The 14,351-nt window shown below is 31.9% G+C and overlaps 1 protein-coding gene and 1 long non-coding RNA gene across 2 annotated transcripts in view; one reads left to right on the forward strand and one right to left on the reverse strand.

The window, feature by feature from the left end:
* LOC139528679 (receptor-type tyrosine-protein phosphatase mu-like) overlaps window positions 1-6,794 on the reverse strand; it is a 154,172-nt gene extending 147,378 nt beyond the window's left edge. The window contains exons 1-2 of the mRNA XM_071324801.1: window positions 6,638-6,794; window positions 5,568-5,634 (exon numbers count right to left, since the gene is read on the reverse strand). Of these exons, the coding sequence (XP_071180902.1) occupies window positions 5,568-5,634; window positions 6,638-6,643 (73 nt within the window). The 5' untranslated portion in view covers window positions 6,644-6,794. The remainder of the gene's footprint in view (window positions 1-5,567; window positions 5,635-6,637) is intronic.
* Window positions 1-14,351, forward strand: part of LOC139528698 (uncharacterized) — a 493,302-nt gene that overhangs the window by 181,597 nt on the left and 297,354 nt on the right. The gene's annotated exons all lie outside the window — the stretch shown is intronic.

The raw sequence follows: 14,351 nt of genomic DNA on the forward strand, positions 1-14,351 counted from the left end.
CACACGACCACCTGGGCTCTCAAAAAAAGAGCTTTCGCTGGCCATGTGTTACCTTACCACGTCAGTTTTAATCTAGCGGCGTACTACAGTACATGATATATAAGGCATGAAGATGTTATTGTTACAGATCAGCTAAATTATCTATAGTAAAGGATCCTACAAATTAATGTAAGATACAGTCACAGAAAATAATTATATTCATAAGTACGTCTGAGTCAGTGACAACCCTACAACAGATGTATCCATCGGATCGCCATCAATGATGGTGATACATGGCTGTGTACATAATGTATATACAACTCGTCTAAACATCAACCCAATAATGTTAGATCTGTAAATTTGCTTTCGAAAATTTTTGGTTCTTCCCTCGCCGGGATTCGAACCCATGCTACTGTGATATCGTGACACCAAATCGCCTGCACTGCAGCCGTCCTGCTAGACCACACGACCACCTGGGCTCTCAAAAAAAGAGCTTTCGCTGGCCATGTGTTACCTTTCCACGTCAGTTTTAATCTAGCGGCGTACTACAGTACATGATATATAAGGCATGAAGATGTTATTGTTACAGATCAGCTAAATTATCTATAGTAAAGGATCCTACAAACTAATGTAAGATACAGTCACAGAAAATAATTATATTCATAAGTACGTCTGAGTCAGTGACAACCCTACAACAGATGTATCCATCGGATCGCCATCAATGATGGTGATACATGGCTGTGTACATAATGTATATACAACTCGTCTATATATATATATATATATATAGAACCAGTACATGATACACAACATGCGACAAAACAAAAGTGTGTTTTGTTACAGTCCATCTGTACAAATGCATATCATCATCGATGTCTTTTCCTTTTGATTTCCTTTTTTTGCCTGGTATTGTTGTCTGGTTATTGTCTAATTGAAGTACTCAGTGGCAGATCCAGAGCCCCTCCCCCTTTTTTGCTTGAACTTTTTCTTTTTTTATTTGGAAAATGACTAGATCAGACTAGACTTCGTGAACTTTGCCATTACCCGGCCGTGTATTTAATTGTTATGCGCCAATTCTTAACTTATAAAGATATTTTTCTCTCGTATTTACTGTAATATATTATTGATTATGTCAAAGTCATGTGATTCGCTACGGTGTTGATCAGTACTTCGAAAAACCGTCACTCAGTCATTTTTAAATCCACTTTACAGTAACACATTGCCTAGGCGGAGGATGACAAGCATGACGCTTTCAAAGCGACAAATGATCGAACAAGAACCACGTATTGACTTCAATTTCACAATTCCACTCAACAGAAAGTAATACTCAATTACACTCTCATGAAAAAAAAGTGCCACAGCAATATTATTTACCTACGAAAAATCTTTAACCCCAGACGCCCCAGTCCCAATTAATATTATTGATGATTAATGATCCCTAGTCAGTAAGCTCTGGATAGATCTAAAGTCTAAGGTCCGGACCATTTGATTTGATAGGACAGTCTGATATATTTTTGAGAAAAAAATCTGAATCGGATTTTTGCCAAATTCTGGCCTTATCTGTATTGAAAACAATTCTCGTGTCCCCTTTTATGCTATAATACAAAAAATATTTTTTTAGGGGGTTTGGGGAGGGGGGGGGGGGTTGCATGTAAATCCCATATCTAACCCAAATGTCTGTTTCGCCGAGCTGATATACTGAATACTTTTTTCAAGGCCCACCTGCAACCTGCCTGCTGGGTGTGGACTTTATATCTCCATTTGTCGACCGTCATTCACAACTTCGTTGTCACTTGTTTTGCAGACTCATTCAAAGCCTTTGGTAGATTTGGGACCCCACACTTCCCTTGTTGGGTGAAACATTTCAACCAAACATTTGATAAAAATTGCTTCTTTGTCTTTGTTCGTGTCGGTCATATTCTAAACTTCATTGAATAGCCGTATATATATCATCATACATGTTTACAAAAAGAAATATGTGAAATTATGCTAACTAAACATACAACAAACAAGAATTATCCATGTCCTTTTTTTACTGACAAATTCCACATCAATAAATAATTAGTACATAGCTTTGGGTCCATTCAATCATTTTATAATACACAATTAATGGGGAGAATGCGACATAAAAAATGACAATATCCTAGCTTACACTATAACTATACAATATACATTGCCCACGTCAGGAACCGTTAAAGATGTGTATCTACACTTATTATATGTTTCTTTAGTCCAGAGAAGATCTAAACAAAATTATTCTGGCCTCGCTCGGCGAACTTCACATACCCGCCCCCCTTTCCAAAATCCGCAAAATCCGGGATCCGCCCTGGTACTGACTACTTACGGGATTTTAATTTTACTTTAGGTACAGAACGTGTGTGTGTATATTTTATGATATAGGCATATTTTAGAAGATATATAGTAGTAGTATGATTGATATAGACATGATCTATTTTTGAGGAGACAACCATACGAATCATTCAATAATAAGAAAATTCTTTTAAGGATACACTGCATGTTCTTTTATTAGGAGAATATTCCATGTTTAACAATATACTATTTATACATGTATCTTTTTTTTATATATAGATTTGTGTTCTATTTTTGAAAATCGAAACTTTCCACAAAATTGCGGACGTGAAAGAAAACACCATTACAAAAAACAAAAATGTGGAATGCAAAATGTAGCGATAGGTAAATTATCGAGAAACTTCATTTTTGTTTATAATGTATTTGTAATAGTCTAAAAAAAAAACTTATTGAGTATAAACTATTAAATGATTGTTGCAACCTTAGAAAGGGTAATCAATTTAGTGTAAACTCGTTTTGTGACATCTGTTGTCGTTGACTGACTGACGCAGCGGAGAATTAAATGTAGTTCATTTCCCTTTCTTAAATTTGAAAAGGTTTAAACTTGTTCCGACCGGTGTGATACTTTTCAAAATAGGGAAGATCTAGTCTAACCGTACAATACTAAGTTTATGATTAAGGTTCAAAACTTGCACCCTCTTCTGCTTATTTTCTGCTGAACGAGGTCTTTTCCCAGTGAATATAGGTTTTTTGTATGGGCAGTTTTGACATACTACACATAGAATACTTCCGAGACCACACTGTTTTTCTTCATCAGACTTAGGATGAAATACACACTGTTTTAACTGCTTGGAAAGATATCAAAGTTTTACCCCCTTACAGCAGTCAAGTTCGCGATTTTCATTTTGAAAATTTTCTTCATGACTCTTTTCATATTCATTTTTAAAATCCTGTAGTATTTTCTTCATCTTTAATTTTAGCAAACACGTTCATTCTTCTAGAAGCTACATACTTTCAATCATATTTACCGTTGTCCCGTCGAAACGTCGCCGGTTTCAACAATGCAAACTCTAGTCAAAGAGACGTAATTCACAACAAAAAAGTCGCAATATTTCGCGGAATCCGGTAGACGGTGTTCATTTACTGTTACTTGATCTTAATTTGTAATTACAAATTTGAAAATATTTTATAAAGACTTCCACCGATTCGTTATGACAAATTTAATCTGTTATAACAAAATATACGATTTGTGATAACGATTTAAATTCGTGATTTCGAAAACAAATTATATTATACAGTGGTCTTTAATAGGCTTTAATAGATTATGGCCAAAAGGTTTCACTTAAAAAGATTCATTTAAAAATAATGAACAGCGAAGAGCGCTATGTGAGGAGAAAAAGAGCTGACTTAACTCTGTGAGTCAGGTGAGCTTAAAATCTGTGATAATTCGTTATAACGATTTTAATTCTATATCACAAATTACAAAAACATGTGATAACGAATTTAATTCGTAATACCGAATTATCAAATCTGTTATATTCGGCACTTCGATGTTGACATGAAAATACATTATATGGTAATTTTCATAAATGTCCTGTTACAAAACTTTGAATTTAAAAAAAAAAAAAGGAATTTCTTATCCCTGGAATAGATTACCTTAGCCGTATTTGACACAACTTTTATTTCAATTTTGGATCCTCAGTGCTCTTCAACTTTGTACTTGTGGCTTTATAACTAATTTGATCTGAGGGTCACGGGTGAGTCTTATGTAGACGAAACGCGCATCTGGCGTATCAACTCTGGTACCTATTTGATAACTATTATAACGATTTCCACCAATTCGTTGTAACAAATTATGCAATTTATAATAACGATTTAAATTCGTGATTTCGAATTCAAAATATATTTATGGAAGGTCCTTAATGGGCTTTCGCATTTTAAAATAAACGTCTTAACTAAAATCTTTTGATCAAAGTGAAACAAACACACATTTTAGTTTTAGCGCATTGTATTTGCAAAATTATCAAGCGGGATTGAACACAAACAGAACCAACATTATTGGTGTATTTTTCATGATCAAATATAAACACAAGCATAATTTTCTTATAAGGTTTTGTCGCTTTAACTGGGTACACTACCAAGAATTTACTCACGTTGTTTTGTTACATTTTTACATTTCTACCCTCGTATACATCAGTACTGTTCGGCAAGACAGAAAACTTGTAATGATATACTTCCTGTTAATTCAATACTGTTTATTATTATACAAAAACGGTACACTTACTAATTCTATAAATTCAGTACTGATTTTGTCAGTACTGTTTCAGTACTGATTTTGACAGTACCGTTTCGTCAGTACTGTTTCAGTACTGTTTCAGTACTGATTTTGACAGTACTGTTTCATTACTGATTTCGCCAGTAATGATTAAGTATAGGTACTGATTTCGTCATTCATGTTTCATTACTGATTTCTTCAGTACTGTTCCGTTATAACACTAATTAAATCAGTACTGTGTCTGTAGGGAATTTTTCATTACTGTTTTAAGTATACATGTACTAGCTATTTTCAATGCATGGATTAATAGATCACTGTGTTTATACAATAGGTGTCCTGTCTTTAAGTACGTAAATGTGCATCTTTTTTAAGGTTTTTATTTGTTTCTATATCATGTAAAATTAAGTTTATTTACCTTAAAATTAGTTACATTGTTTACATCTGAATGCATACAGTTATGCCTATTTAAAAGGCATTAGGTTGTTTTGTATATTTGGGGTGAAATAATTGTTCTCTAATCAGAGAAATAAAAAAAAACATGACGAAAACATCAACATGTCACGATACAGAAAATGAACGGAAATTGGGAAAGTGTCAAAGAGATTTTTTTGTTTTGATTTGGTTTTGCTTTAGTTCCAGCTCTTCGACAGTTACTTGAGCTTTTTTTTATATTCTGGCTTTATGTCATATTTTTTGCCAGAATTTCATTTTGTGTGGTCATTTTATAAGGTTAATGTTTTTAGTAAGATCTTATTAATATTTATATTTGACAATACCTTATTACATGTATTTGTATCTTGCTTGAGTCAAATCTGAACATATTGACAAGAATTGAACATCGCCACAACATGATAACATCATCCATTATACTGACAAAGTTAGAACGACATTACATTTATGACATTTATTTAGTTTGACATAACATCTACATGTATTGCTATCTGTTAGGTACTTTTGTATATGTAATGTGTGCAGATTGTATAATACTGTTACAATCACTTACTTTGCGCTGGTACCTTCACAATACAAATTCCAGTGATAAATAAAAATAGTTCTTTCTTTAAATTCATCTGAAATACAATTTTATTTGTATTACAATTATTAATGAAACTATTACCTTTTTTATATGTTTTACCATATTTCGTGTGGAAGTTACGTTTACATGATATTATTCACCACCATATTTTAACCCTAGTTACATGGCGGGTATCACTAGTGGAGAAATAATAATCTGTCTAAAGAAACAGATTGTACTTCCTTTTAAAGGGGGTTGTCTTGATCAATTATTTTCATTTTTCTTTTTGTAATGTTATTATTGCTGTTATTTATCAAACAAACTGCAATAAGACACATTCATATCAAAATCAAACATTACCACTTAAAGCCATGTTTTTTTTAAGTTGACAATTAAGTTAGAACCAGGGTCTGTATTAATAAGTTTACAGAATAGCTCAAACAATGACCCCTCTAATTGTGTAATGAAATTGTAGAGCAAACAACATAATATGTATCGAACGCGTTCAATTCTCCGATTTATGCCCGACAGAGATCAGATAATAATAATGAAAAAATGAATAACATGGACTTTGATACGATTATGATCCGATATCGATACTAAGAAATGTGTCAGAATGTTATCCAGCTAGACACAATTTGCTGAGTTTCCAGAGTAAACGGAACGCAATTTACCATTTCGGATCTATATCACAAATTATAATTTGATATTGACCACCAAATTAGTGGACGTATAGGTCCGAAATATGTATGGTCGATAAGTTATTCAGACTTCGAATAAATAAAAAGTCTAAAACAAAGTCACAGAGGAATGTTGTAGAAAATGTAAGAAATTGCGCAATCTCGTAGCCTTTCATTTTGAAAAATCATTTTGTCGCTTATCGTAACTTTTACAGTTTCTGTAATTGACGATTACAAGCTACGTGGAAGATGTACAATCAGAACAAGACATTTGCTCCTGAACTACAGTTTCGTGCTCTTGTAACCTACGCCTGTATTAAAAAATTGATTGAAATTATGGCTCAGTTTGAAAATAAGAAGTGAAGATAATAAACTTACTTTCATTTGGATCCGCAGAACATCACACGATGTCCAACGCTAACTAGGAAGTATATGAAATGTTCTTTATACATTTATTTATACATTGTGTGGATTTCGTGAATCATTGTATTGTTACCGAAAGCGGTCAGGCATACACATAATAAATGTCTTCGTAAGTGTAAGTAAACTTTTTACGGATGTTTTACAGAGCAAAACACCTATGTATGTCCCATTTGTGATTTGTTTAATTTTTAGAATTGGATGGATGAATAATTTATTCGATACAAGTTATCGTATAATCGCAGACCGAATTATTTTAAGGCATTGTAGATATAGAAAAGAAGATGTATTATGATTGGCAATGAGACAACTATCCTCAAGAAACCGGATAACACAGAAATAAACAAGTTTAGGTCACCGTACGGCCTTCAATAATACACAAAGCCCGTATCGCATAGTAAGCTATAACATTTTCTGAAATGACAAATGTAACACAATTCAAACAAGAAAACTAATGGCCTAATTTATATACAAAAAATAACAGAAAAACAAATATGTAACACATCAACAAAAGTCAACCACTGAATTATAGGCTCCTGACTTGGGACAGAAACATTCATATTTATATTCATATATCACAGAATATGTCGGTATTAAACATGTGAGCGGGATCCCAACAGTCCTCATAAACTGGGACAGTGGTATAAAAGTACAACATAAGAATGAACTATAAAAAAATTGTCGAAAAAGGCTTAACTTATCAGATAGATATAAATAGAAATAAATAGTTTTGCTCTTGTTGCACACAATATGTTTAATTGTTTAATTAAACTTGTCTTGTCTTGACTAAAAATACAGAGTGAACGTTGCAAGGTACATGTGTATCCCAACAACAACAATACACCAAGAACTGGTCTGAGAGTACTCACAATTACTGGCAGCTAGAATTTTGTTTAACATAGTTATTGTTTGCGTTCGAACACCCTTTATCCCTCTAATTGACTTTAAATTCAAAACTTCTTATCGCACTCGGAAAACGTTTGCAAAGCTTATTCGAACTTTTAAATCAATTGATAGTTAGATAACAATTAAATTATTATGACCCACTTTACAAATGGCAATACATTCTAGATAAGTCGATCCATTATGATTAAACATAGTTGTTATTATACATAACAGACAAAAAAATTATTTGCAAATTAATCTAGTAATTCGACCAGTCTAAATTTAGTGACCATTGTCAGCTTTCAATCAACCAACTTGTCAGAGAATCTTTATACCATATGTGAGAAAACAAAAACGAAAACATTATGAACACACGTTATGTTCAACAGAAATCATATTTATTATTGCAGGGATCGTTTTTTACTTTTAAATCACCATAGGTGACCAGCAGTAACATACAAAAATGCGTCTTTTTCTGAAGACGTCACTGGTAAAACTCAACGCAATCAAACTGAGACACCTCAAAACAATGCTTATGATCCCGGAAACTTTATAAACTAATTTTTCTTTAAAACGTTTATGTACATGACTCGGTGAAACCTCCATGATATGGCGGCATTATATGAACAAATAGGAAGACAGTGCTACCCTGATTGGCAGGCAGGTGCCCTTGTACTCTCAAAATCCTTGAAACCTTGGTAGGCTGCATAAGAATACATATTCGTATTAGGGTGAAAATGTCCTTCTGTCCTCTGCTGATAGACAAATCATCAGAGCACTAACTCTACAAGGGTGTGACAGTCAAGGCCTTTTCTGATAATGTTTGAGAGTCAATGGCAAATTAACTGCTTGCCAGACTGTTGACAGAGTGGTAATCAGTACAGTGCTAAACAAGACCGTACTAAGACATAAACATAAAGGTAAATCTATGGCTAGGGTTTTCCATGCTGGACAACTAGAGTTCAACATGATCATCTAATATGATAACAATAACAATAAACTTGTCAGAAATGCTTGCAATTCATTCACTTTAATTCCAAAATGACTGGGTTTGTAAAATATGCAACAAAAATGCGCATAAAAAATTAATACCTATAAAAACAAAATAGCTGAGTGAATCTACAGTTCATTGCAGCTCAGACAAAACATAAACACATTTCTAAAACAACTGACATAACATATAATACACCAATACTCCAACCATCACTAAAAAACAATATATCCAGCTAAGCTAGTGATACACGAACAGGTTTCTAGTAACACAGGTAATGATGACTCACAACAATCATGTGATATCTTTGTAAGAAATCTAAAAATTCCAAAACAGCAACAAAACATACTCCGTCTACACCTACTTAACACTTTGGACCTAAAAATGTTTTCTTATATTTCACAATATTTGCATACTAATGAAAAACAAATGCAATCTCAATTATAGATTTTAATCTGAGTAAAGTTGAAATATTTTGAAATATAAGAATGTTTTAAACAAGATATGGTATGAAAAAGTCAATATGGTGTTGGAAACAATTCTGATATATACATTGCTTTACAAAGGTTTGTCGTTAAACAATCTTAATTGACGATATCAGAAACAAAGAGATGGTGCTACATATGTTTAAGGATCATGTTTTGCATAAACGTTTGTTACATTGGAAACAAATGGTAATAGATTGACTGGAAACAATAGTTTATATCATAAAAACTTCGGTTGCTTAATAAAAATAATTCAAATAAATTAAGCTGCTAGTACTGCTCCGATACTAATTTTGACATGGGCATGTAGTACTATATCTTTCTGTTATTTGCCTAATCTTAATTGATTAAACTTGAAATGTTTATATATCTAAAATGAAAATAACTGCAAAAAGATTGAGTTGAAGTTGAGAATATTCACAGTAACTTTAAGATAGGGGATGATTCCACGATCAAATTTTATAATTACACACAGTCGATGGGTCACCGGATATATGTATTGAATATACAAATGGGTGCTGACCTAACCTGTACGGAAGTTAACTTGATAACCAGTCATTTGGACTAGCCAAATTTAACCTGTGACCGGATTTAGGACTGCTCTGATCAGTCCTAAGACCAAAATCTAGTTAACTTGAAAAGCAGAATTGGTCCTACAATTGTTTTTTGTCTGTCTAAAAAGTTAACTTTGAAACATCCCCGCTATTGATATAAGTTTACTTCGAATCAGTCCTGCCATAAGCTAACATAAGTTTACTTCGAAACCAGTCCTGCCATACGTTAATATAAGTTCACCTCATGCAAAGCTCTGATTCCTTTCACGGATTTGGCTATACTTTTTGGACCTTTTGGATTATAGCTCTTCATCTTTTATATAAGCTTTGGATTTTACATATTTTGGCCACGAGCATCACTGAAGAGACATGTTTTGTCGAAATGCGCATCTGGTGCAAGAAAATTGGTACAGTTAATTTGAAAAATCCGATCGAAACCAGAACTGTTCTGAAGTTAACTTTTGACTGGTCTGCTCAACACTAAGTTGTTTTTTTTTATTATTCAACAACAGTATTGCTCGCTGTTAACAATTACTCCACTGACACAGCTATCTCAGTGAAGGTCCCTGTTTCATTAGAACCAGAAGTTCAGGGATTCTTCAGGTAGATAAACTGCATATTGTTAGTCGTTTACAAAATTTTATAAATATTACATCAATATAGATAAATAATGCTATTCTAATTATATTAAAGTATTTATATTATCTGGCCTTATTTTCGGAAAATTTTCATAGTTCATCCGAGTTTGGGATGACTTCTATCAGTTTCCATGTGTTTCCGGATAACGGTTTTTCAATCAATATCGAAAAAGATTGTAATTATCTTTGATCTACATCATTATTCAGGTAAGACAGCTATAATTTGAAAGAATAATAGTCGTACGGTAATCAAAGTACAACTATGCTGTTTTTTGTTGGTTTTTTTTGTAATGTATAATGCCTCGTACCAGATTATAATATAAATATTGTAATTAATGTCTATCAAGCATCATAAATAAATACAAAATTAGATAATAAATTAATTAATACACAATGATAACATTACTAACCATGTTATCAGTTCAAACAATTCAAATACACTTAAATAAGTTTCCTAATATTCCTTTTCTTTCATGGTTAAAAGATTTGTTTTGTAGAACGAGCCTATTTCTAAGCTCAGTTTTAAAAACAGAAAATACATTTATCTTCTTAGTTCTAAACTCTGACAAATAGTGTATTTTGTGAATTGAAAATATAATAACTGTAAGAAAAAAATTAATATCATAATACTCTTTATCATTTATTTTGTAACCCCAAATCAAATTTTTTAGTGTTAAAATGTGTTTTCCAAGTTTAACTTTTTCTAACAGATTAAATATGTCTTTCCAAAATTTATCAAGAAAGTGGCATGTAATAAAAAAGTGTTCATAATCTTCTGTAATATTACAGTGATTACAGTCTGAGTTTTGGCATATTTTCCATTGTTTTAATAAAACTTTGTTTGAAGAATAAAATGTAATAGTTTCCATCTGAACATTTTTAATTTATTTTCTTTCAAATAATTTTGAACAAATTTTAGTATGTTTTGAGCTTTATTCTCTATGTTTTCCAAAATTTAGTAGTCTCTTCCATTTGTAAAAGCCAACACTAAGTTAACTTGTAACCAGGACTGCTCTTCATCGATTTAAAAAAAAAATTAATATCTATGTTTCTTGGTATAAACATCGAAAAATAAAGTGAAATTAATACTTCCATGATATACACGATATAAACACGATTAAATACATATAATTTATGTATCAATAAAGTACGCATAAAACATTGCTAGTTATAGTTTATCCGTGATCTGCCTTTATATATTACATAAAAAAAAACGATATTGGTTACAATGCTAACATGCATTGGATATATATTCCAATACCTATAAAATTCAACCATATTTCAACTGTATTATGTAAATCTATATAGCCGCAAACTATATATATCACCGGTGTCAACGTGATGATCGTAACTGCAATTACGATCATCCCAATATGGCGGACAAAAAGTTAGGGAAATTTTATATTGCCAATTTTTTCACTTTAACAACTTACTTTCAAATTTGTATTATGTCTAGAAACATCTTTATAAGCATTGCCATTGAAATATTTTTTCATACATGATGGAAAAGCAACAAGAAGAATGAAAATCGAGATACAAAAAATCACGATGATGATCGTAACTTTTATTTATTTTTATCAACGATGATCGTAACTTTTATTTTAAGATGATCGTAACTGTCTGTTCCAACGAAGCGTTTTCTGAAAAACAAAGCTGTCTGGTATGTGGAAAAGTGAACATTCATAATTCATCTGCTAATATTCTGATGATACGGAGGAACGATCACTAAGGGGAGGGTAATGTCCTATTGGTAAGTGCACAAATGGTTATCATTTCCCGATATTTCAGTTCTTTTAATCTAGTTCAATATTATTAGTTACATAGTGTGTTAGTGACCTAATATGATATATACAGGGTCAGTAAATTCCATATGGGGTGAGAGTGAAGCTCGAACCTCATATGGAATTTACTTACCCTGTATATATCATATTAGGTCACTAGCACACTATGTAACGAATTTATCTTACTGAATATCTGTATTTGATGAATTTAGACTAAAGTTGTCTTATTTGCTATCATAACACATCTTTTTATTTCTGTATTAAAGTGTTCTAGTGTTCAATTTTAAGAACCTTTTTCAAATAGTTTACCTAAAAAACTTATGTAAACGACAAATATTTATTATCAACAACCTTGATATAACAATATTAATCAGAACTTTAATACTTTTAAATAATCAAACAGTGCCTAAGTCGTAAATCCACTACTAACCGTGTATTGAAATAAGCCCCGCCTCCCTACTAACCTAATATTGAATATACACGGTCTCCATGAGGTTGCTTTTAACCAATCATATTCCTAGAAATGTATAGGAGGTAAGATAAATTAAAATGCATTGGTGGTTAACAACTTTATATTGATTACATATATCTTATATTAATAAGGTATAAGACATTTAATATAAATGGTCAGTTTGGTGAAATTCGAGATTTTTTTCTTTTGTACCATTCGAGAACCTGGTATTATTGGGGAATTCAGACTTTATATTTTTTTTTATTAACAGATAAAGGATTTTTAAAGGAGAGGTTGAAATAATATAGCATTAGGAAATGTAACCATATCTGTTGAATAAAAAAAAACGAACAAAATCATCAATAAAGGGAGCTACTATTTGATCTTTATTGAGGGAAGGGGCTAGGATGAACAATTTTGTCCTGTATTTTTTTTAATTTGAAATTTCTATCCTGCGTTTTTATTTTTCACTCTATACGGTCCTGATTTTTTTTACCTCAATTGTCATCCTGCCTTTTGTTTGGCCAAGTTGTTCATCTAGCCTATATTTTACTCAAAACTCCTGTCCTGCATTTTTTACCTCAAATTTCACCCCTCCCTTTAAAAATCAAATGGTAGCTCCCTTATCGATATTTTTGGCTTAAACATCTTCTTTGACTTACCTCAATAATACATGTCAAATACCGTAAGTGTAAAAAAATTATTGAGGACATTTGCATATAAGCCTGCTAATTCAACTTTATGTCAATTTTTTTTGGGACAAATATAGCGGTGTTCATTAACGCTCATTTTGTTTAGTTTTAAAATCATACTATTTTCAGTTATCCCAATATATCGTGACTGAAAAATTGGTCATTTAAAGAAAAAAGACATTGTAAATTTTGAGTTACGATCATCTTTATATAAAAGCATGTCCAAGTTACGATCACCCATAGACGAAGTTACGATCATCATCGTGCTTTTTTTAATCTCGATTTTGGTTCTTCTGGTTGTTTTTCTATCATTTAGGAAAAACTCATTCAATGGCAATGCTTATTAAGAAATTTTTTTAAATAAAAAAATCCGAAAATAAGCTGTTAAAGTAGAGAAATCGACCTTCTAAAATTTCAATAAATTTGTGTCCGCCATATTGGGATGATCGTAATTGCAGTTACAATCATCACGTTGACACCGTTGATAAATAAGCATTATTTTAATGTCAGGATAACAATACAAAATGAAAGTTATTTTGGAACACATGACTGCAAAATTTTGTCTGCACAAATTAAGAGTTACAGCATGTCCTCCTTGTGTTCAATATACTGTTAAGTAAAAAAAATACGTAGTTGTGATACCTTATGCTGATTTCTGCAACAAAATTATGTGACCGCATCAACTTAAACTGACCATACTTACACTTTATCATGTACATTTATATATCTGCATAATAATTCAGTAATATTTATGCCAGGATGTTTTATAACGTAAATGACAGCAATATTTTAATACATGAATTACACAACTTTGTCCGCAAAAATTTCTGCATACATTAAGGGTGTCAACATGTCCTCCAATTTATTCAATATATTGATACGTAACAACATTTCAGTAGTTTAGATACGTCAGTAGACTTGTACAACAAAATTATTTGACAGCATCAACCTAAACTGACGATATCTGCACTTTATTTTGGAAATCCATGTACCCGCATATTAAATCAGTCATATTTTTTTATGTCAGGATTAAATGTATAATACAAATGACAGCAATATAGGAATACAAAAACTACCAAAACAAATACGCCAATGTTAAGGGAGCCAACATGTCCTCCTTGTATTCAATATATTAATACGCAACAAAATTTCGGTAGTTTTGATACGTCGGGCTGACTAGTACAACAAAATTGTT

Source organism: Mytilus edulis, chromosome 1, assembly GCF_963676685.1.
Source record: "Mytilus edulis chromosome 1, xbMytEdul2.2, whole genome shotgun sequence".
NCBI lineage: Eukaryota > Metazoa > Mollusca > Bivalvia > Mytilida > Mytilidae > Mytilus > Mytilus edulis.